At 46.0% G+C, this 24,863-nt stretch overlaps 1 protein-coding gene across 1 annotated transcript in view; it reads left to right on the top strand.

The window, feature by feature from the left end:
* map3k2 (mitogen-activated protein kinase kinase kinase 2) overlaps nt 1-24,863 on the top strand; it is a 122,352-nt gene that overhangs the window by 79,463 nt on the left and 18,026 nt on the right. The window contains exons 7-12 of the mRNA XM_087989414.1: nt 4,081-4,183; nt 10,919-11,049; nt 15,862-15,941; nt 18,545-18,612; nt 21,844-21,936; nt 24,056-24,262. Coding sequence (XP_087845540.1) covers nt 4,081-4,183; nt 10,919-11,049; nt 15,862-15,941; nt 18,545-18,612; nt 21,844-21,936; nt 24,056-24,262 — 682 coding nt within the window. The remainder of the gene's footprint in view (nt 1-4,080; nt 4,184-10,918; nt 11,050-15,861; nt 15,942-18,544; nt 18,613-21,843; nt 21,937-24,055; nt 24,263-24,863) is intronic.

Genomic DNA, 24,863 nt, shown 5'->3' with positions numbered 1-24,863 from the left:
AATGATTTGGGGATGGTGCAAGAAAATGGCATTGAGACCAATGATCACCCCCTGACCTAGAAAGGCAGAGTGGGCTTGAGGGGCCAAATGGCCTACTCTTGCTCCTATGCTTCAAAATAGAAATTTTGGTCTCAGTAGTGAGCTCACTACTGCAGCTCGTATGTAGTTAACTGACACCCTTGGTGTTGGCACTTCCAATACCCCCCCAGTGCAGCATTTTGGCTTTTTGAACAACTGTGTAGAGACCGATTATTTGTATTACAAGATATTTATGTATTAGACACTATTCTTTCACATTTGGCCTTGGTTTGCTGTCGATGGCTGTAATGTTTGTGTGCAGAGAAATCTGGTCGATGGCAGATGATAAAAGATTGAGGTATATATGATTATGAGGGGTACAGACAGGATTGAATCGAGAACAGTTGTTCCCTTTGGTTGAGGGGTCAATCATGAAAGGGCCTAATTTTAGGGTGAGGTGCAGGAGTTTGAGAGGGGATTTACGAAAGAAACCTTTTCACTCAGCAGGTGATGGGAATCTGGAATGCAGTGCCTGGGAAGGTAGCGGAGGCTGGAAACCTTACAACCTTTATTTGGACGGGCGCTTCTAACATTGTAACATTCAAAGATATAGGACAAGTGCAGGAAATTGGGGTTAGTACATCTTTAGTGGACTGAAGGGCCTTTTCTGCACTGTATGATGTATGAAACCTCCATAATGCCTTGATTCTACAAGAATTCTTCATCTTGCTCAGCATAATTACAGAATGACTGAAAAAAGTTAGGTTGATTCAGTGGAGGCTGAATTTCAAAGGGTCGACAGAACTTCGAGTCATAGAGATGTACAGCACGGCTGACCAGATATCCCAACCCAATCGAGTCCCACCTGCCAGCACCTGGCCCATATCTCGTTGGATGCTGCCTGAACTGCTGTGCTCTTCCAGCACCACTGATCCAGAATCTGGTTTCCAGCATCTGCAGTTATTGTTTTTACCTCATATCCCAACAAACCCTTCCTGTTCCTATACCCATCCAGGTGACTTTTAAATGTTGTAATTGTACCAGCCTCCACCACTTCCTCTGGCAGTTCATTTCATACATGTACCACCTGTTGCGTGAAAACATTGCCCCTTAGATCTCTTTTATATCTTTGCCCTCTCACCCTAAACCTATGCCCTCTAGTTCTCGATTCCCCTGTCCTCAGGGAAAATACTTTGTCTATTTATCCTATCCATGCCCCACATGATTTTATAAACCTCTATAAGGTCACCCCTCAGCCTCCGACGCTCCAGGGAAAAGAGTCCTAGCCTGCTCAAATTCTCCAACCCTGGCAACATCCTTGTCAATCTTTTCTGAACCCTTTCAATTTTCACAACATCTTTCCGATAGGAAGGAGACCAGAATTGAAGCAATATTCCAATAGTGGCCTAACTAATGTCCTGTACAGCCGCAACATGACCTCCCAACTCCTGTTTTGTTTTGATTTGATTTGATTGTCATGTGTATTCAAGTACAAAAGTACAGGAGAACAGTGAAAAGTGTATAGCGTTGTCACATAAGGTACCATCTTAGGTACAAGTATCTCGGTACAGTATCTTAGAACAAGGTGAAAAGAAAGAACAAAGTTTAAAGTTAAACATTGCGGTAATCGTAGTATAGTGTAAAACATATGAAATAAGATTTAAATTGCACATTGCAGACCTTCTTAGTTTTAAGTAGAAAATGAAGAATTAAAGCTGGAAGTTCAAACATTACAGCCTTGAGTGCTTCGCCACTGTGGAACTGCACTTCGAGAAATCGTCTCGAGACTGGACGGCCACACTGGGCCGGGAGACTGCCCTGTATCACCACACCAGGCCTGGAGGCTGCTTTGCCAGGTTTGCGCTGAGTCTGAGGCTGGGGTACTGTGGCCAGGGGAAGAAGGAAGAGAGAAGAAAGAAAAATAAAAGTGGAGGAAAAACGAAAAGGAAACAGACGGAGCGGACAAGCTCTGTCTGAAGCTTCCTACTCTCCTCTGCCATCTTTACTCTGCACTCGTTAGATTAGGGATGCAATACTTGATGGAAGTATACAAATGTTCAGAGTCCTGCGACTAAAAGGTTCTGTGTGAAATGAGGTTGGACAGTCTCAACCTGGTGTGAAGTAATTTCAGAGCTGAAAAATGTGTTGCTTGAAAAGTGCAGCAGGTCAGGCAGCATCCAAGGAGCAGGAGAATCGACGTTTCGGGCATAAGCCCTTCTTCAGGAATGAGGAAGGTGTGCCAAGCAGGCTAAGATAAAAGGTAGGGAGGAGGGACTTGGGGGAGGGGTGTTGGGAATGCGATAGGTGGAAGGAGGTTAAGGTGAGGGTGATAGGCCGAAGAGGGGGTGGGGGCGGAGAGGTCGGGAAGAAGATTGCAGGTCAAGAAGGCGGTGCTGAGTCCGAGGGTTTGCACTGAGATAAGGTGGGGGGAGGGGAAATGAGGAAGCTGGAGAAATCTGCATTCATCCCTTGTGGTTGGAGGGTTCCTAGGCGGAAGATGAGGCGCTCTTCCTCCAGGTGTCGTGTTGTCATGGTCTGGCGATTGAGGAAGCCAAGGACCTGCATGTCCTTGGCGGAGTGGGAGGGGGAGTTAAAGTGTTCCACCACGGTGTGGTTGGGTTGGTTGGTGCGGGTGTCCCAGAGGTGTTCTCTGAAACGTTCCGCAAGTAGGCGGCCTGTCTCCCCAATGTAGAGGAGGTCACATCGGGTGCAGCGGATGCAGTAAATGAATGTGTGTGGAGGTGCAGGTGAATTTGTGACGGATATGGAAAGGTCCCTTGGGGGGAGGTGTGGGCGCAAGTTTTGCATTTCGTGTGGTTGCAGGGGAAGGTGCAGGGAGTGGAGGTTGCGTTGGTAGGGGGTGTGGACCTGACGGAGTCGCGGAGGGAGTGGTCTTTCCTGAATGCTGATTGGGGAGGGGGAGGGGAGAGAAATATATCCTTGGTGGTGGGGTCTGTTTGGAGGTGGCGGAAATGCCGAAGGATGATATGATGTATCTGGAGGTTGGTGGGGTGGTAGGAGATCCTTTCATAGCTGTCCCAAATATACCTGCACCTCCACACACATCGTTTACTGCACCCAATGTGGCCTCCTCTATATTGGGGAGACAGGCTGCCTACTTGCGGAACGTTTCAGAGAACACTTCTGGGACACCCGGACCAACCAACCCAACCGCCCCGTGGCGGAACACTTTAACTCCCCCTCCCACTCCGCCAAGGACATGCAGGTCCTTGGCCTCCTCCATCGCCAGACCATGGCAACACGACACCTGGAGGAGGAGTGCCTCATCTTCCGCCTAGGAACCCTCCAACCACAAGGGATGAATGCAGATTTCTCCAGTTTCCTCATTTCCCCTCCCCCCACCTTATCTCAGTGCAAACCCTCGGACTCAGCACCGCCTTCTTGACCTGCAATCTTCTTCCCGACCTCTCCGCCCCCACCCCCTCTTCGGCCTATCACCCTCACCTTAACCTCCTTCCACCTATCGCATTCCCAACGCCCCTCCCCCAAGTCCCTCCTCCCTACCTTTTATCTTAGCCTGCTTGGCACACCTTCCTCATTCCTGAAGAAGGGCTCATGCCCGAAACGTCGATTCTCCTGCTCCTTGGATGCTGCCTGACCTGCGCTTTTCCAGCAACACATTTTTCAGCTCTGATCTCTAGCATCTGCAGTCCTCACTTTCTCCTAATGAAGTAATTTCAGTAAACTCTCAGTAAAATTCTGTTTCCCATTTTCACTAACTGGACAGCCTCGTCGCTACTGGGAGGTGGCGTGCAGTCCCAAGTCAGAAGACTTGTGCTCAAGGTGAAACTCCACCCTCCTCCAAAACTCTGAAATGGAAATGTCCCCATTCTTTGGACTGATGTGTAACCTTGTGTGCATCATTGGTCCATCCAAACCTGGATTTGGTTGTTTTGCAAAATTGTTGGCTCCAGACAGACCACATTGGCAGTGCTACATGTCTGTGTAGCCTGGGATGCCTCTTGGTACTATATACGTCTGTTGATTATTCTTAATGTTTTGATTTGTCTATATTTTTAACTGATTTTCTGTGTTGCCTAGGTAACAAACCTCAGCAATGTGGAGGCATTACAAACGCTGGATGATTTGGACAATGGTTCAGTCTTTGTAGGCGCAGAGAGGAAAAACAGGCTGTCATTGATCGGTAAGCTCTGGTTTGTAATTGCAGCGCAGGAAGTGATTCAGTCCAGCATAGCTCGACGGCTGCAAAATATCTGGCCAGAGGCAAATCCCATTCCTCCACCTTATCTGTTTGCTTTTCTGTTTCCATTTACTACTTGTATTTAGTTCCAAAATATTTGAACCTATTTATTAATTTTGAGTGGGGGTGGGGGTACAATAATGAACCAGGAGTGGTGATCCAGAAACCAGGCTAATACATTGTGGGTGTGACCAGCTCCTCTCCTCTTCCCACCCCCCCCCCACCTGCGCCGCTGATATTTACGTGAAAACAAACCAAGTTTGTCTTATCTCTCCTTTATTGCTAATCCCCTCTAAACCAGGCAGCATCTTAGTAAACTATTATTGCACCCTCTTCAACGCCTCCACATCCTTATGGTAGTGTGGCGACTGGAACTCAATGCAATATTGCAAAAGTGGCCTAACTAAAGATCCATACAGCTGCAACATGACTTGGTAATTTTTAATACTCCGTGCCTCGAATGAGGAAGGCCTTCTTGACCACTTTATCCGTTTGTGTTGCCACTTTCAGGGAACGTTCTGGACCTGTGCACCTAGATCCCTCTGTGTGTTAATGCTTCCAAGAGTTCTGCCATTTACTGTATGTTTCTTTCCTGTATTCGACCTTCCAGAATGCATCACCTCACATTTGTCTGCATTAAATTCCATCTAACATTTCTCTGCCCAATTTTCCAGCTTGTCTGTGTCCTGCTGTATCCTTTAGCTATCCCGGCGCAATCTTAGCTCCAGATCTCTTGATACCCTTGCTGGATATTTCTGGATTTCTGATGCCCTACTCTCTGTTTCCCTTTCTGCGCAACAATATCTGCATTTCGTACGCAAAGTTCTAAGGTTTGATTTTTAAGTATTTGCTTAGGAAATACCTGCTCAGTGACACCCAGTTTGGGCTTCACCAGGGAACTCAGCTCCCAACCTCATTACAGCTTTGGTTCAAACATGTACAAAAGAGCTGAATTCCAGAGGGGAGGTGCAATTGACATCAAGGCTGCATTTGACCAAGTGTGGCATCAAGGAGCCCTGGCTAAACTGGAGTCAGTTAGAATTTGGGACAGTACCACATTTGTTTTATACACTCATGGGATGTGGGTGTCTCTGGCTAAGCCAGTATTTATTGCCCAAGGGAAGTTAAGAGTCAACCACATTTCTGTGGGTGTGAAGTCACGTGTCGGCCAGACTAAGTAAGGATGGCAGATTTTCTTCTCTAAAGGACGTTAGTGAACGAGATGGGTTTTTCCAACAATCGACAATGGTTTTGTGGTCATCATTAGATCTTTAATTCCAGATTCTTTACTGAATTTAAGTTCCACTGTCTGCCGTGGCAGGATTTGAACCTGAGACCCCAGGACATCAGCTGAGTTTAAAAAAAACCAAAGAACTGCAGATTTTGGAAATCGGAAACAAAAACAGAAATTGTTGGAAAAGCTCAGCAGGTCTGGCAGTGTCTGTGCAGGGAAAGCAGGGTTAACTTTTCTGGTTCAGTGGTCCTTCTTCAGTACTAATAGTAGCTTGGAAAAGGTTGGTATATATGTTAGAGAAGGGGTAAGGAGAGGGGTAATGATATTTGGAGATGGAGCCCAGGGAGAGAACAACAGTTGGGTAGACAAAGGTATGGGTAAAGGTCAGCCTGGGAGAATGAATAGTTGACAATGGGGAACTGTTAGTAGATGACAATGACACATTTGTGGTATGAGCTATAGAGTGCTAGAGATGTACAGCATGGAAACAGACCCTTCGGTCCAATCCGTCCATGCCGACTAGCTATCCCAACCCAATGTAGTCCCACCTGCCAGCCCTGGCCCATATCACTCCAAACCCTTCCTATTCATATATCCATCCAAATGCCTCCTAAATGTTGCAATTGTGCCAGCCTCCACCACTTCCTCTGGCAGCTCATTCAATACACGTACCACCCTCTGCATCCATGTGATGACAAGGCCTGGTACGAAGGGGGTTTGGGGTGAAGACATGGGAGAATGTGCTCAGGCCCTAAAGTTATTGAACTCAATATTGAGTCCAGAAGATTGCAGGGTTCTCAAGTGGAAAACAAGGTGTGGTTCTTTCAGCTTGCACTGAGCTTTGCTGGAGCACTGCAGCAAGCCCCACACAGTGATGTTGGTCAGGGAACAGGATAGTGTCAGAGAGTCCTACAGCACAGAGACATGCCCATTGGCCAAAACTTGTCCACGTCGATCAAAATGTCCATCCACGTTAACCCCATTTCTCTGCACTTGGCCCATATCCTTCTAATCTTTTCCTATCCATGTATTGTCCAAATGCCTTTTAAATGTTGTTAATGTACTGCCTCAATGACTTCCGCTGGCAGCTCATCCCATATGCGTACCACCCTCTGTGTAAAAATGTGACACCTCGGGTTCCCTTTTATTCTTTCCCCTCTAACCTTAACCTGATGCCCTCTAGTCCTCAATTCCCAAACCCTGGGAAAAAGACTGAGTGCATTCACCCTATCTATCCCTCTCATGATCGTATACATCTCTGTAAGGTCCCCCCTCTGTCTCCTACCGAAAGAAAAAGGTCCTAGCTTATCCAGCCTCGCCCTGTAACTCAGACCATTGGGTCCAGGCAACATCCTTGTAAATTTATTTTGCACTCTTTCTAGTTTATCTTTCGAAAAGATAGACATCCTTCCTAAAACAAGGTGACCAAATCTGATCACAATACTCCAAGCGCAGCCTCACCAATGTCCTGTATAACTGTAACGTATCTACCCAACTTCTATACTCAGTGCCCTGACTGATGAAGGCCAGTGTGCCAAAAGCCTTCTTCACTGCCCTGTCTACCTTTTGACTCCACTTTCAGAGAACCATGCACCTGAACCCCAAGGTCCCTCTGTTCCACTATACTCCTTAAGGCCCTACCATTCACCATGAAACTCCTGCTTTGATTTGACTTTCCAAAATGCAAGACCTCACACATATCTATATTAAACTCCATTTGCCATTTCTCAGCCCATTTGCCCAGCTGATTAAGGTCCTGCTGCAATTTCTGAGGAAGGCCTCTGTCCACATGACTGCCTATTTTCGTGTCATCAGTAACCTTACTAATAATGTCTTGTACATTCTTATCCAAATCATTGATAAAGGTAACAAACAGTAATGCGCCCAGTACTGACCCTCCATGGACACTCCATTAGTCCCAGGCCTCCATTCCAACAAGCATCTTTCCATTATTACCCTCTGCTTCTTATCATCAAGCCAATTGTGTGTCCAATTTGCCAGCTCCTCCTGGATTCCATGTTATCTAATCTTCCAGAGCATCCTACCATGTGGAACCTTATAGAAGGCCTTACTGAAATCCATATAGACTACGTCTGCTGCAGTGCCCTCATTGACCCTCCTGGTCACTTCATCAAAACACTGTAACAAGTCTGTGAGGCATGATCTCCCAAAGCCATGCTGACTACTCATAATCAAACCCTGTCTTTTGAAATGCAAGTATATCTTATCTCAGAATTTTCTCAAGTAACTTACCTACCACAGATGTCAAGCTTACTCGTCTATAATTCCCAGGCTTTTCTTTGCAGCCCTTCTTGGATAATGGTGCAACCTTCGCTACCCTGCAGTCTTTGGAACCCCACGAGTGGCTAATGATGCAAAAATATCAACCAGGGCCCCCTCAATTTTTTCTGTTGTGTCTTGCAGTGTTCTTGGATATATGTGCTAAGGAATAAGAGATTTATCCATCTTCATACATCCTTGTACATCCAACACCACTGCTACTGTAATATGGACTGTCTCCAAGATATCACCACTAACTTGCCCAAGTTGCCAAGTTTTCATGTCTTTCTCCATGGTAAACAGAGGAGAAATATTCATTGAGGACCTCGCCCATCTCCTGCGGTTCTATGCATACATGTCCACTTTGGTCCTTGAGGGGCCCTATTCTCTCTCTCGTTATTCTTTTTCTTCAATGTACTCTAAGTACCTCTTTGGATTCACCCTAATCCTCTCAGCCAAGGCTATCTTGTGCCCCCTTTTTGCTCTCCTGCTTTTCGTCAGTAAGCTGCTGTATTCTCTGTATACCTCCAGGGATTCCCTTGATCCCAGCTGCCTGCATCTCAGCCACACCTTTTTTCTAGATTAGATTCCGTACAGTGTGGAAACAGGCTCTTCAGCCCAACCAATCCACACCAAACCTCCGAAGAAGAACCCACACCGACCCATTTACCCCTGACTAATGCAGCTAACCCTATGGGCAATTTAGCATGGCCAGTTCACCTGACCTGCATATGTTTGGACTGTGGGAGGAAACCGGAGCACCTGGAGGAAACCCACACAGACACAGGTGGAATGTGCAAACTCCACACAGAGGCTGGAATCGAACCCAGGTCCTTGGCCCACTGAGCCACTGTGCCGTCTTTTCTGGTCAAAACCTCAATATCTCGACATCTCTTGTGTGTTGAAGTGGCAGGCGTCCGGAAGCTCAGGGTCATTTTTGCAGATAGAATGCAGGTATTCTGCAAAGCACAGTCATGTTTTGTCTGCCCAGTGTAGAGCAGACCACATTGTGAGCAGCGAATACGGTAGGCTAGATTGAGTGATGTGCAGGTAAATTGCTGCTTCACCTGAAAGGTGTGCTTGGAGCCTTAGATAGTGAGGAGGGAGGCAGTAAACCGGAGACGTTAAACCTCCTGTGATTAAAAATAAAATTAGTTGTGACTGTTGTGAACAGAATGGCCTGGTGTTCCGCAGTAGTGTTGTGGTCCAAGGGGTGATTGGAGGGTGTATCTGAGAGCTGGTGCTCAGCCGCTGCAATGTCGAGGTCAGTCTGCCAGACAACAATAACACCGCACTTGTATTCCAGCTTGATTTGATTTTATTGTTGTCACATGTAGCAAGATACTGTAAAAAGTGTTGCTTTGCATACGATCCAGGCACATCATACAATACATAAGTACATCAGGCTAATAGAACAGAATTTAGTGTTATAGTTACAAAGAAGGGAATTCTAACAGGTTTGAAATTGAGATCTGCAAGAATAGAACGATCATAATAGATGTATGGAGGCAATCTGCTGCAGATAGCACGCAAACAGTCACCACCCTGTGGTGTCATCTTGCCAAGGGATTACAAAGTCAGAGTTGGATCTGAGAGTACAGAGTGCAATCACTTCAGGGGGAGATACTTTGCAATGGGTGGCGGAATGGAATTAGCTGAGTCTCTGGATTAATAGTCGAGTTGTAAAACTTCTAGGCCATTGCTACCCCATGTACATGGCACATAGGAAGATGGTTGTGGTTGTCGGAGGTCAGTCAGCTCAGCTGAAAGACATGACTGCAGGAGTTCCTCAGGGTAGTGTCCTTAGCCTAACCACCATCATCTGCTTCATCAATGACCTTCCCTCCATCATAAGCCAGAAACGGGATATTTCCAGAGAACTGCATGATGTTCAGCAACATTTGCAAATCTGTAGATCCTGACACAGCCCATGTCCAAATACAGAAATAGCTGGACATATCCAAGTTTGGGATGAAAAGCAGAAAGTAATGTTCATGCCACACAAAAGCCAGATACAATAAAAGAGAATCTACCATAGCTCATTCACATTCAATGGCATAGCCATTGCTGAATCCCTCATTATCAACATCCTGGGGGTTATTGACCAGAAATTAAGTGGGTTTGCCTTGTAAATTCAGTGTCTACAAGAGCAGGTCATAGGCGAGGAATACTGCAGTGACTAGCTCACCTCCTGACTCCCAAAGCCTGTCCTCCATTTACAAGACACAAGTCAGGAGTGTAATGGAATACTCCCCATTTGCCTGGGTGGGTGCAGCTCCAACAACACTCCGGAAGCTTGACCCCATCCAGTACAAAGCAGCTGCTTGATTGGCACCACATCACAATGATTCACTCTCTCCGCACTACCACTGCTCAGTAGTAGTAGTATGTACCATCTACAAAATGTATTGCTGAAATTTTGCAAGGCTCCTTTGAAAGTGCTTTCTAAAATCATGACGAAGGCAGCAGATGCATGGGAACACTATCCCCTCCAAGCCACTCACCACCCTGACTTGGAAATACATCGCTGTTCCTTCAGTATAGCTCGGTCAAAATCCCTAAGGGAATTGTGTCTCTATCTGCACCAAATGAACCACAGCGGTTCAAGAAGGCATTTTAAGGCGGGCAATAAATGCTGAACCTTCCACTGATGTCCATATCCCATGAATGAATAACCTCTTCTCCACAATAAGGTAAATTCGACTTCTGAGGAAGACTGTGTTTCCATCCAGAATCAAAAACATTGTCCAGATCAAAGGTTTTCTATTAGATTGTCAGCATCTCCCCACCATACTCTCTATTAGTCTTGGAGTTAATGGGATCCTGATGTGTAAAGATTTAATAGACCCTGTTTCAGTCCCAAAACCAACCCTCATGAGGTTAGTTATTGTTTAATTTGGAAAGCATGCAGTCATTCTTTCTCAATGGCTCATCTTCCAGGAACAGGTCAGAATTCCTATTGATTCATAGGCGAGGAAAGATAATCTTATGGAAGTGCAGTCTTCGTAATAAATCTCTGTCCCCGTCAGGTTTTCAGCATCTCTCTTTGAGACAGATCCTTCCTTTGTCATTGATTTTGATGTTTCACACTTATGGTGGAAAACTGGGAATGGTCCGGGTCATGCTTTGTTTTGTGAGGTTGGTTAACTGTGCATTTTGTTCAGTTTCCCAGACATCTGATCGGAGCTCACCTCCACCTGGGTACATTCCAGATGGGCAGCAGCAGGTGGCACGTAATGGATCCTACACTAGCATCAACAGTGAGGGTGAATTCATTCCCGAAAGCATGGACCAAGTAAGGATCCCTCTATCTGTGTGCTTTATCTAATACTAGCAATATGCCAGCTCACTGTCTGAGATACAGGAAGGACCTCTCTGTAAATGTACATTTGCAATTCTCGAGTGAAGGGGATTCACTCTGATAAGAGACTGCTTAAATTTGGATGGAATGTGATGCAAATTGAGGGAGAATCCAACTGCAACTGTTATCTGGTTTGTTGCCTGTGCCACATGCTAGCGAAGCGAGGAATAAGGAGAGAGAGGAGTTGAACATGTGGCTACAGGGATGGTGCAGGAGGGAGGGTTTTGGATTCCTGGATAATTGGGGCTCTTTCAAGGGTAGGTGGGACCACTAAAACAGGATGGTCTTCACCTGAACCGAGGGTACCAGAATCCTCGGGGGGGGGGGTGGAGGAGGAGAAAGGAGAGTGGGCTAATGCTCTTCATGTGGGTTTCAAATAATTCCGCATGGGGATGGGAACCGAAATTGTAGTTCAAGTTTATGGGAGGATGAAAGTAATGAAGTCAGAACTAAGATTTCAAAATCACAAGTAAGCATTGGCAGGCAAGGCGTTGGTTTGAAGTGTGTGTACTTCAATGCTCGGAACATCCGGAATAAGCTGGGTGACCTTGCAGCATGGGTTGGATGGGTTAGTGCCTGGTATTTCGATGTTATGGCCATTTCAGAGATCTGGGTAGACCAGGGACAGCAATAGTTAATGCAGGTTCTGGGTATCAGTGAGAAGAGAGAAAATGGTAAAAGAGGGAGTGGTGTGGCACTGTTCTTCGTCAAGGACAGGATTACGGTTGCAGAAAGGACGTTTAAGGACTGGTCTAGTGGTAGTATGGGCTGGGGTTAGAAACAGGAAAGGAGAGGTCACCCTGTTGGGAGTTTTCTACAGGCCTCCAAATTGTTCCAGCAATGTCGAGGAAAGCATAGCAAAAATGATTCTCGATAGGAGTGTGTGTGTCAGGGTAGCTATTATAGGGGACTTTAACTTTTCAAATATTGACTGGGAATACTATAGTTCAAGTATTTTAGATAGGTCAGTTTTTGTCCAGTGTGTGCAGGAAGGTTTCCTGACACAGTATGTAGGCAGGCCAACAAGGGGCGAGACCACATTAGATTAGGTACTGGGTAATGAACCGAGGTAGGTGAGTACATTGGTGATAGTGACCACAGTTTGGTTATGTTTATTTTAGCGATGGAAAGGGGTAGGTGTATACTGCCGGTAAGAGTTATAGCTGGGGGAAAAGCAATTACGATGCAATTAGGCAAGATTTAGGATGCATAGGATGGGGAAGGAAACTGCAGGGGATGGACACAATTGAAATGTGGAGCTTATTCAAGCACCAGCTACTGTCCGCCCTTGTTAAGTATGTACCTGTCAGGCAGGGAAGAAGCTGTCAAGTGTGGGAGATGTGGTTTACTTAAGAAAGTTGAATCTCTTGTCAAGATGAAGAAGATGGCTTATGTTAGGATGAGATGCGAAGGCTCAGTTAGGGTGCTTGAAAGTTACAAGTTAGCTAGGAAAGACCTAAAGAGAAAGGTAAGAAGAGCCAGGAGGGGACATGATAGGTCTTTGGCGGATAGGATCAAGGAAAACCCTAAGGCTTTCTCTAGCCATATCAGGAATAAAAGAATGACGAGAGTAAGATTCAGGCCAATCAAGGATAATAGTGGGAAGTTGTGCATGCAGTCAGAGTAGATGGGGGAGGTGCTAAATGAATAGTTTTAATCAGTATTCACACTGGAAAAAGACAATATGGTTGAGGAGAATAATGAGATACAAGCTGCTAGACTAGACAGGATTGAGGTGCATCAGGAGGAAGTGTTAGCAATTCTGGGAAGTTTAAAAATAGGTAAGTCCCCTGAGCTGGATGGGAATTATGCGAGGATTCTCTCGGAAGCCAGGGAGGAGATTGCTGACCCTTTTGGATTTGATCTTTATGCCGTCATTGTCTACAGGAATAGTGCCAGAAGACTGGAGGATAGCAAATGTTGTTCCCTTGTTTAGGAAAGGGAGTAGAGACAACCCTGGAAATTATAGACCTGTGAGCCTTACTTCGGTTGTGGTAAAGTGTTGGAAAGGGTTATAAGAGATTGGATTTATAATCAACTAGAGATGAATAAGTTGATTAGGGATAGTCAACATGGTTTTGTGAAGGATAGGTCGTGCCTCACAAACCTTATTGAGTTCTTTGAGAAGGTGACCAAAAGGTGGATGAGGGTAAAGCGGATGATGTGGCGTATATGGATTTCAGCAAGGCTTTTGATAAGGTTCCCCACGGTAGGCTATTGTAGAGAATATGGAGGCATGGGATTGAGGGTGATTTAGCAGTTTTGATCAGAAATTGGCCAGCTGAAAGAAGACAGAGGGTGGTAGTTGAAGTGAAATATTCATTCCAGAGTTCAGTTACTAATGGGGTACTGCAAGGTTCTGTTTTGCGTGCACTGTTGTTTGTCATTTATTGAAACAACCTGGATGAGGGTATAGAAGGATGGGTTGGTAAATTTGCGGATGACACTAATGTCAGTAAAGTTGTGAATGTGACAAAGGATGTTTGTAGGTTACAGAGGGACATAAATAAGCTGCAGAGCAGGACTAAGAAGTGGCAAATGGAGTTTAATGCGGAAAAGTGTGAGGTGATTCACTTTGGAAGGAACAACAGGAATGCAGAGTACTGGGCTAATGGTAAGATTCTTGGTAGTGCAGATGAGCAGAGAGACTTCAGTGTCCAGGTGCACAGATCCTTGAAAGTTGCCACCCAGGTTGATAGGGTTGTTAAGAAGGCATACGGTGTGTTAGCTTTTATTGGTAGAGGGTCTGAGTTTCAGAACCATGAGGTCATGCTTCAGCTGTACAAAACTCTGGTGCAGCCGCACCATTCAGAGGAGATTTACTGGGATATTGCCTGGTATGGAGGGAAAGGTTGAAGGACTTGAGGGTGTTTTCGTTCGAGAGAAGAATGTTGAGAGGCGACTTAATTGAGACATATAAGATAATCAGAGCGTTAGTTAGGCTGGACAGTGAGAGCCTTTTTCCTCAGATGGTGGTGGCTAGCATGAGGGGACATAGCTTTAAATTGAGGGGTGATAGATATAGGACAGATGTCAGAGATAGTTTCTTTGCTCAGAGAGTAGTAGGGGCAGGGAGCGCACTGCCTGCAACTGTAGTAGATTTGCCAACTTTGAGGACATTTAAATGGTCATTGGAGAAACATATGGCTGAAATTGGAATCGTGTAGGTTAGATTGGCTTCAGATTGGTTCCACAGGTCAGCGCAACATCGAGAGCCAGAGGGCTTGTACTGTGCTGGAATGTTCAATGTTCTACAGTCCTTTCACCTCAGTCTATGGCGGCACCTAGCCTCCAGACCACACCAGACTTCAAAACTTGAGGCCTTGCCTCTGGCTGCAAAAGCTGCCTCCCCACGCCGGTCTCTGGTCAGGGCCCCGCCTCCCCACGCCGGTCTCTGGTCAGGGCCCCGCCTCCCCACGCCGGTCTCTGGTCAGGGCCCCGCCTCCCCACGCCGGTCTCTGGTCGGGGACCATGCTCCCCACGCCGGTCTCTGGTCGGGGACCATGCTCCCCACGCCGGTCTCTGGTCGGGGACCCGCCTCCCCACGCCGGTCTCTGGTCGGGGCCCCGCCTCCCCACGCCGGTCTCTGGTCGGGGCCCCGCCTCCCCACGCCGGTCTCTGGTCGGGGACCCTCCTCCCCACGCCGGTCTCTGGTCGGGGACCCTCCTCCCCACGCCGGTCTCTGGTCGGGGCCCCGCCTCCCCACGCCGGTCTCTGGTCGGGGACCATGCTCCCCACGCCGGTCTCTGGTCGGGGCCCCGCCTCCCCACGCCGGTCTCTGGTCGGGGCCCCGCCTCCCCACGCCGGTCTCTGGTCGGGGCCCCGCCTCCCCACGCCGGTCTCTGGTCGGGGCCCCGCCTCCCCACGCTGGTCTCTGGTCGGGGCCCCGCCTCCCCACGCTGGTCTCTGGTCGGGGACCATGCTCCCCACGCCGGTCTCTGGTCGGGGACCATGCTCCCCACGCCGGTCTCTGGTCGGGGACCATGCTCCCCACGCCGGTCTCTGGTCGGGGACCATGCTCCCCACGCCGGTCTCTGGTCGGGGACCATGCTCCCCACGCCGGTCTCTGGTCGGGGACCATGCTCCCCACGCTGGTCTCTGGTCGGGGACCATGCTCCCCACGCCGGTCTCTGGTCGGGGACCATGCTCCCCACGCCGGTCTCTGGTCAGGGCCCCGCCTCCCCCCGCCTCCCCTACATTTACCCCTTCACCTAACACTACGGGCAATTTAGCATGGCCAATTCACCTAACCTGCACATCTTTGGACTGTGGGAGGAAACCCACGCAGACACGGGGAGAATGTGCAAACTCCACACAGACAGTCGCCTGAGTCAGGAATTGAACCCAAGTCTCTGGTGCTGTGAGGCAGCAGTGCTAACCACTGTGCCACCGTGCCGCCCACAAATGGTGAAGGTTGGATAATTAAAATTGGAATGATAAAACTGTCACAGAGGAGAAAGTGATGTCACCAGTTCAACTAGCTGAATTCTGTCTCTAAGATCCTTGATGTTTCTGGATGTGAAGAAGCTATTCGTATATGCGCATTAGTTTGAGATTTGGGTTTCCTTGGATACTTGTCCATCGACTACCAACAGGTTTCTGTATTCTTGAACAGTAATGTTCTACATTGCAAACTCATTTCTTTCCTGCCACACACATTTCTTACCTTTCTAGTATTCTCATTTCAGTTGTTGAATTTGTTCAAGCAAATATATCTTGTTTGACTTGTAATTATTTGTTTGACAGATGTTGGACCCGCTGTCGATGAGCAGCCCTGAGAACTCAGCATCAGGGAGTTGTCCGTCTCTGGACAGTCCCTTAGACAGGTAATGTCTTCCTACCTCTCACTAAATCCTGATCACCTATATCGCCCCTGCATTAGCCACACTGCCTCACGTTTGAAATTTTCTTCTTGATGTTCAAATCCCTCATAGTCTGTCTGTCATCTCCTCCAGCCCAACACCTCTTGAGATTCTGTGCTCCTCCAATTTTGGCTTCAAGTGCATCACCAACTTTAATCACTCTGCCATTAACAGCCATGCCCTCAGCTGTCTGGATCCTCAACCTCCCTATCTCCCTCTTCCCTTTTTAACTTTGTCAAACCCAGGCCAACACCGGCACCTCCACATCATGGTTCCCCTTTTAGGACCTTCCTTGGAACCTATCATTTTGACCAACCTTACGGTTGTCTGTTATGACATCTTATTATGTGGCTCAGGGTTAAACTGCCTTTGATAAACACTCGTATAAAGTATCTTGGAAAATTGGAAAATGTTAAAGGTGCTGTACAAATGTCGTAATTGCAATGACGTTGACTTCATTCTGAACAAAGATGCAACCTCACATCATATTTTACACAGTCTTACATGCCTGTTGGCAAAATAACCAATTGCTTTATTAGTCAGACTGTTGGACGCGTGCTGGATGGAGAGGTAGAACAGAACAGGTTTGTGCTTGAATACCTGTCAGAAATACGTACAAGCTTTTGAATTCGGAGCAGAAATAAACCATTCAGCCCCACAATTTTGCTGTTCTATTCAGTAAGATCATGGCTGATCTGACCGCTCCGTGTTCCCAATGTATGTTTTATGCGGAAATATGAGCACACAGAGAAAAACAAAATTGACTTGCAATAACATGGTGCCTTTTACAATCTGCCTCTGACATCCCAATGCACTTTTCAAACGAATCGAGCTGGCTGTAGTGGTTACTGTTGTAATGTAGGAAACACAACAACAAATTTGTGCTTGGTAATTTCCTAGAAGCAGCAATGAGCTAATGGCCAGACAGTCTTTCTTGAATGATGTTGGTTGATGGATAAATGTTGGCCCATGATACCAAAGAGACCTTAACTGTTCTTCTTCAAAATTGTGTCATGGCATGTGTTTCATCCACCCGAGAGTTTAACATCTCATCCAAAGATTTCCAGCCCTGTCAGTGCAGCCCTCCCTCACATGGAGTTCCAGCCCTGATACTGTGTTTGTGTCCCAGAAGTGGGGCAAGTGTGCAAGTGGTACCCGTTGTGTCAAGCCAGAATATCAATTACCAGCTTAATGTGACTTTCAGTATGCTAAGTGAACCGTTCCCCTCTTTGTGATAATCTCCAGTGGTACAACTGGAGTAAAGGGAGCAGAAGGTAGAAAATGGAAACTTAGCAGAGAAAGCGCCTTCACCATGATGAGTTTGTTTATAATTGTGAGGCTGCAAGGGTTCCCCTACTGGAAATCTGGGTTCATTGTTGAGGGTTCCTCAAAGGGAAATGGCATTTTCATTTTGTGATTTAACTCCTCTTTAACTCCTGATTTCCTTGAGTGGAAGTTGTGCTGGAGGCATTCAGCCTTCACTTTGCTCACCAATTAAGTGGATTAATCCCAGTTTAAGTGCTGATCGGTCTGTGCAGGGGCTAAGCATAGATAACAGCAGACACTAGTTGTTGTGATAGTGGGCCATGAATTCTTTGATTGGGTCTTTAGCCTATGATGCGTTATCTGATCATCATTGTGATTATAGTTGGAATGCTGTGAAGTGTTGCTGGGTTGAAGGGAAGAAAGATAAGTTACAATTTCTGCTACTGAAACAGTGATTGTGGGCAAAGCAAGATGGGTCACTGGGACTTGGGTGTGTAACGCAAGCTTACAGACTGTCAACTTGGATTAACGTATGGAGATTAGACACTTGGCCCATGCAGTAAAGACTTCATGTCAGGGTCTTGTCCCAAGAAGGAAATGAAGTTTTAGAGAGTGGAGTGCAGAAAATTGGGAGGGATTAACACACAAAGGAATGTGGAACTCCAGTTACTTTGAGTTGCAGGAGGAATTGGAATTGTCTGTGAGTAGAGAAGATTAAGAGAAGATATGACAGGCATATTCAAAATTATAAGGGGTTTTGGTCAAGTATATAAGGCGTAACTGTTTACACTGGCCGGTGTTGGTGTAACCAGATTTAAGACAATTAGCTTGGGAACCAGAGGGGAGTTGAGGTTCGTGCACTTAGTTGTGATCTGGGATATGCTGTATGAAAGGAAACTGTCAAAAGTAAATTGGATTGAAAATAGTTTTTAAAAAAAAAGGGAAGGAAAGCTTTGCAGGGCTGTGGGAAAGAAGAGAAAAAATAGGATGACTTCTAAAGAGTTGGGAGAGAGCTGATGGCCTCCTCCTGTGCTGTAACATTCAATGGCAGTAGTGTGACCCAACACAGTCTGTGGGTATAGGATATAATGAAACCCTGCTTTTACCAAGTGGTGTAAGGCTGTCTCTATTGTATTATTTTGAGTTGTCCTTTAAGATGAATGGGCAAGGATGCCAAGAGTATTATGAAACATTCATCTTAACGAAGTTCTTATATTTAACAGTATGATATTTTGAGTGATATAAAATCCACATTTTACTCAGTGGACATCATGGACCTAACACTTTTCTTTACTTTGCAGTGATAGTTATCCCAAATCTTGGATGCCCAGGGCGCAGAGCTATCCAGATAATCATCAGGATTATTCAGGTGAGCTTTGAGCCTTCAGCTGCCTGGGTCAAAAGCCCTGGTAGTTTCTCTGTACACCTCTCTCAGCCTCTCAGTCCTGTTGTGCCATTCAGTGAAGTCATTCAATAATCTGATTACTGTACTTTCATGTCTATTCCTGATAACTTTTCACCCCTCTGCCTTAACAATAGTAAAGCACTTTGTTTCTGTCAATTTTTGAGGAAGAGAGTTTCCAAAGTTCATACCCTACATGAGGAAAGACTTTTTGCCTCATCTCTGTCTTAACTGAGTGACACCGTCTGTTTGAACAGTGACACATTTATCCAGATATTGTTTTAGGTGGCTTGGTGTCTACTTTTGCTTTTTTAATGGTCCTGTGAATCAATTCCCTCAGAATATTTTTAATTTGTTTTTTATGGGATACGGCTGTCGCTGGTAAGTCCAGCAGCTGTTTTTTATACTTGATGACCCTTGAAACACGTAACTTGCTGGACCATTTCGGAGGGTGGCCAAGAGGCAACACATTGCTGTGGGTCTGGAGTCACATGTAGGCCAGAGCAGATATGGACAGCGAATTTTCCCTCCCTAAAGTACACCTGTGAATCAGATGGATTTTTACAGCAGTCAAAGATAGCTTCATAATCACTGTCACTGAGATGAACAGTCAACTCCAGACTTTATGAAATGAGTTTCATTTCTACCAATTGCTGTGTCTCCAGTGCATTAACTGGAGCCCCTGGATTGCCAGTCCAGTTGTATTATCACTATGTTACTGTTGGTCTCGATTAAAATGCTAAATATGCATTGTTTGGTTCATGTATATGTAAGATTGTTTTTGGATCCCTCATTCTTTTAAATTCCAATGAATATAATCCCTGTCCACTCGATCTCTCCTGATAAGCCAACTGCCTCAACTCTGGAATCAACCTAATGAACCTCCTCCGCACCCACTCCAGTGCCAGTACATCCTTTCTCAAGTAAGGAGACCAAAACTGTACACAGTACTCCAGGTGTGGCCTCACCAGAACTCTGTACAGCAATGTTGGGACAGTTGAGGACTCACTCACGTTGGGAAGAATGCAGCAATATATCATGAAAACCTATTAAAATTCCAGCAGAACTAGTCTGGGTAAAGGCAGGAAGGAGGTTCCCGATGATTGAGGAGTCTGGAGCCAAGGATCATACTCTAAGAATCGGAGTAGATCATTTTGGACTGAGATCAGGGGAAATGTCTTCACCCAGGGTGTGGGGTGCCTATGGAATTCTCTGCCACGGAAAGTGGTTGAGGCCAAAGCATTGAATGTTTTCAAGTAGGTGTTAGATGTAGTTTTAAGGATTACATCAGCCATGATCATATTGAATGGCTGAGTAGATTTGAAGGGCTTTTTTCTTGTTTTGACTAAGCATGGTAACGTGGAACCCAAGCAAAACTGGAGTTAGTGGGATTTGGGTGGAAAACTTTCACTGGGTGGAGTCTTATCTCACACAACAGAAGATACTCTCATTCTTAATGGTCAGTCATTTCAGGTCCAGTACATCTCTGTAGGAGTCCTCAGGGTGGTGTCCTAGGCCCAACTACATTCAGTTGCTGCTTCAATGACTTCCCCTGCATCATAAGGTCAGAAATGAGGATGTTCCCTGATGATTGCACAATGTTCAGTATCATTTCCAATTCCTCAGCTACTGAAGCACTCGGTGTCTGTAAGCAGAAAGCCCTGGTCAAGATCCAGGCCAGTAAGTAACAAGTTTCATTTACATTACACAAGTACCTGGCAATGATCATTTCCAACAAGAGAAAATAAAACCGTCTTCCTCCTGATGTTCAATAGTATTAGTATTGCTGAACCTCCCACTGTTAGTATTTTGAGGTTGCCATAGATCAGAAACTGAACTGGACCAGCCATATAAATACAATGGCTGCAGGTCAGAGACTGGGAATTATGCATGCAACTCCTCTTCCAAAGTCAGTTCACCATCTACAAATCAGGATTGTGATGGAATATGTGCCACTTGCCTGGGTGGGCTGCTCCATCAACACTCAAGTTCTACACCATCCAGGACAAAGTATCCCATTAGATTGGCCCCCATCTGACACCTTCAGCACTCACTCTGTCCAACACTGATGCAGTGTCGGCAAAGTGTAGCATCTACAAGATGCACTGTGGCAGCACAACAAGACTCCTCAGACAGCACCTTCCAAACTCTCAAGCACTTCCATCAGGAGGATAAGGGCAGCAAACACATGGGAACACCACCCCCTGCAAGTTCCCATCCAAGCCCCTCACCATTCTGACTTGGAAATACAGGGCGACCTTGATTATCCGAACAACACAGGTGGGGAGTATTTTGTTCTGATACTTGAACGTTTGGATAACACAGTTTACCTGGACCTTGAGATCTTGTTTGGATAATTGATGTTCGGATAACCCAAGATTGTTCTGTATATCACTGTTCCTTCACTGTCACTGGGCCAGAATCCTGGAATTCCTTCCCTAACAGCATTGTGGGTCTCCCGATAGCACAGGGACTGCACCAGCTCAAGGCAGCTTATCGTTGCATTCTCCAGGTGAGTAAGACTTTGACAATAAATGCTGGAGTAGTTAGTCTTATCCTCAGCCTGTGCATGGTCTTGTTTCTAAAAACAGGACATTTTGAGTAGGCTGGCACTCTTTTCTGTAGAGAATAGAAATTTGAATGGTGAGATGGTCTGTAAAATTAGGAAAGGGATTCATAGTGTAGATGTGGAGATGATGTCTGTTTGTGGAATCGCTGAAATCTGGAACCCATTAGTAGTGGACCAGAGGCACGAATATTTCTCATAAGGATTTCAGGAAAACCTTACACAAGAAATAAAGAACTGCATATGCCGGAGATCTAAAGCAAAACCAGAAATTACTGGAGCAGTTCCGGCAGCATCTTTGGAGAGAAAGCAGAGTCAGTCACTGGACCTGAAACACTGACTCAGCTTTTCCTCCACAGTTGCCTGACCTGCTGAGTTTCTCCAGTAATTTCTGTTTTTGTATCAGGAGAAAGTTGATATGTACACGGTGTGGTTGAGAACAGTATAGGTGTATGCAAGGGGAGACAAAGTAAACACGAGTGTGAATTAAAATGGCTGTTTAGTGAGATGATGTAAAACATGAAGAGGCATGAGCATAATCCTGATAGTATGGTCTGCTTCTGTGCTGCAAAATCCAGTGAAGATTAGCTCTTTATTTCTGAATAAAATCAGATCAGTGTTTCTCCTTGCAGATTGTGATATTCCAACGTTTGAGAAAATTGGGAAAGGTGGGACATATCCACGAAGGTATCACATCTCCTACCATCACCATGACTACAGTGACGGTAAGCATCTGCCCATTCTCCAATTGAGCAATAATGGGGTGGGTACATAACATCTTCATTGCTGTTGTTAAACACCGATTGCCCATTTTGTTTGATCCTGACTGAGTATTTAACACATCAGTTGCAGGGTGTTTTATCGTGGTTCTGTGTTGTGGTATTTCTCATTGCCAATTTCTTTTCCCCCTCTCCAGCAGGAATTGATCTCTGCTGGTGTCTGTTACCATAAACTGCAGTCTTTCCTTCCATTATCTCGGGTGAATCATTCTTATGGTGCTGGCCCAAGCAGTGTTCCTTGCCTTTTCAACCGTTGTGTGTGGCATCACTGCTGGATCCAGTCCTGTTCCCATCATGCAGTCTCCAACGTGGAGTCACTGACTGGTGATCAGAAGCCGCAATTCTATTTCTAACACAAAAGCAGAAATTGCTGGGAAACCTCCGCAGGTCTGGCAGCATCTGTGGAGAGAAAGCAGAATTAATGTTTCAGATCCAGAGACCCTTCTTCAGAACTGATTTTAGCTAGGAAAAGATTGGTATATTTGCTGAAGATTGGGTGGGGGTAGAGGGAAAAGAAGGAGGAAAAGATGATAGGTGGAGTTGGACAGCGAGAGAGAATAACAGTTGTGCAAAGGAATGGGCAAAGCCCCACATCGACTTAATTTTTTTGCTATCCTTTTCCAGACCCTTCCACTTCTGATACTTTACATCAGTTTCAGAATTTCCAGTTCGCAGGCTCCGGCTGCTTCCTTTTCACCATCGACCTGCAATCCTTTTCCATGTCCGTCCCCCATCAGGATGGTCTTAGGGTTCTCCACTTAGTCATAGAGATGTACAGCAGGGAAACAGACCCTTCAGTCCATCTCGTTCATGCTGACCTTGTTCCTGAATAAAGGGCCTGAACCATCCCCACCCTCCTCCACCTGGCCGAGCTCATCCTCACTCTGCTCCTTTCACTCCTCTCTCTTTCTTTCAGATTATGGTATGGACATGGGTATCCACATGGGCCCCAATTATGTCTGTCTGTTTGTGGGTTATGTGAAACATTTCTTGTTACAGTCCTACTCCGGTTCCTCTCCACAACTCTTTCTCCAGTTCATCAATGACAGTGACTGTGTGTCCTTCTCTCATCCAGAATTGGAAAAGTTTGTTTATTTTGCTTCTAATTTTCACCCTGCTCTCACCTTCATGTGCTCCATATATAACTTCTCCCTTCCCTTCCTTCCTCAACCTCTCTGTTTCCATTTCTGGGGATAGACGAGCCAGCTATTTCCAAACCTCTATTTCTAACCCTCCTTAACCCTTGGACTGAACCCTCGATCTCCTAACTGCACACCCATAATTCTGGATTCAGTCTTCTATTTACTTATTCCATCCTGGCAGCAATTCAGATTCAAGCATCTTGCTTTCAATGTTTAATACATTTTCAAGTATCTCAGCAGATATTTAAAGATGAAAAATATGGACGTATGCATTGGAGTATTGGAAGGAGGAACAGTGTGACTGTCCCTTTGAGATAGTGATTGACCTGCTGCAGAATACCAGTGCATGAGTTTCTTTTTCAAATTTCTCTGAATATGCCTTTGGGATGCTCCTCATGAAAGGCAACCATTATCGCCATTATTCACTCTCAGATCAGCGTGGCACTGTTCTCAAAGCAAAGTTTACCTCACAAGACGCCCGGTCCCCAGCCTTTCAATTTTGACCCTAATTTTACAGATGTGTTATTTCTGAAGAAGGGTCACTGGACCTGAAACATTAAGTCTGCTTTCTCTTCAAAGATACTGTCAGACCTGCTGAGTTTTCCCACCGATGTCTGTTTTTTGTTTCTAACTTCCAGCATCCACAGTTGTTTGGGTTTTTTGTTTTGTGTTATTTCTCCTTTCCCCATGCTTCACAATTTGTGCCACCTCCTGAATCTGTGCACCTCTGACCTCTTAGTAAAGAGTTATTGCAGATGGTAGCAGACTAACAGACCTTCATCTCCTTGGTGCTGTCACGGTTGAACCACAACATCTGCCCTACCAACGGCTTCTGGAAAGCACAGCTTCCAACACAGCTCCATCTTGCTGACTATTTGGACTATATTTAACCACAAGGCTTTTTTGTTTGCCCCTCTCCACAGGTCGTAAAACGTTCCCCAGAGCAAGAAGAACCCACGGAAACACTTTCCGCTCGCCTGTCAACTTCAGTCCCACGGAGCACTCCCTGAGCACCAGCAGCGGGAGCAGTATTTTCACCCCAGAATATGAGGACAGCAGGATGAGAAGAAGGGGAAGTGACATCGACAATCTAACACTGTCCGTCATGGACATCAGCCCCCCCAGCCGTTGTAAGGTTCACAGCACGCTATGTTGGAGGGGTGGGGAGGGCTGTGTGGTCTATCTAATCCCCCATGGGAGGAGGCTCATTGTGATTCCAGAGTTCAAGCTGTGGCCTATCAAGTTGTGCAGATTGTGGCACCACACTCTGGTATTGACAATGAACATAGGATGTGCATCAAGCTCCTGCTCTTGACTGTGCTGCTAAGCAGTACTTGATGATAAATTTAATGTTAGCCTAACCATCAGGATGGTTCCTGATGAAGGGCTTTTGCCCGAAACGTCGATTTTCCTGCTTCTCGGATGCTACCTGACCTGCTGTGCTTTTCCAGCACCACTCTCATCTGAACTCTGGTTTCCAGCATCTGCAGTCCTCACTTTTGCCTCCTTTGGATTACTGGTTCAGTACTGTAACAATTACTCCCCTGAACTTATTGAAGAAGGAACAAGCTCGTGTTTGAAAGAGCTCCAGTGTTGATTCTGTATGTGAATTAAAGTTTTGCCAGAGAGTCGTGTGAAACTGCCAACAGAAAATCGATCAGCAACTCCTATTGCAAAGCTAGTGGAAATAGGCTGCTGATTCACTGTTGCTGGATTGCGCCACATCTGAAC

The sequence above is a fragment of the Chiloscyllium plagiosum genome, unplaced genomic scaffold (assembly GCF_037043375.1).
Source record: "Chiloscyllium plagiosum isolate Xiang-an unplaced genomic scaffold, Cpla_swu_hap1 HiC_scaffold_7, whole genome shotgun sequence".
Taxonomy (NCBI): Eukaryota; Metazoa; Chordata; class Chondrichthyes; order Orectolobiformes; family Hemiscylliidae; genus Chiloscyllium; species Chiloscyllium plagiosum.
The sequence above is the reverse complement of the archived record's forward strand: the minus strand, read 5'-3'. Positions and strand labels throughout refer to the sequence as shown.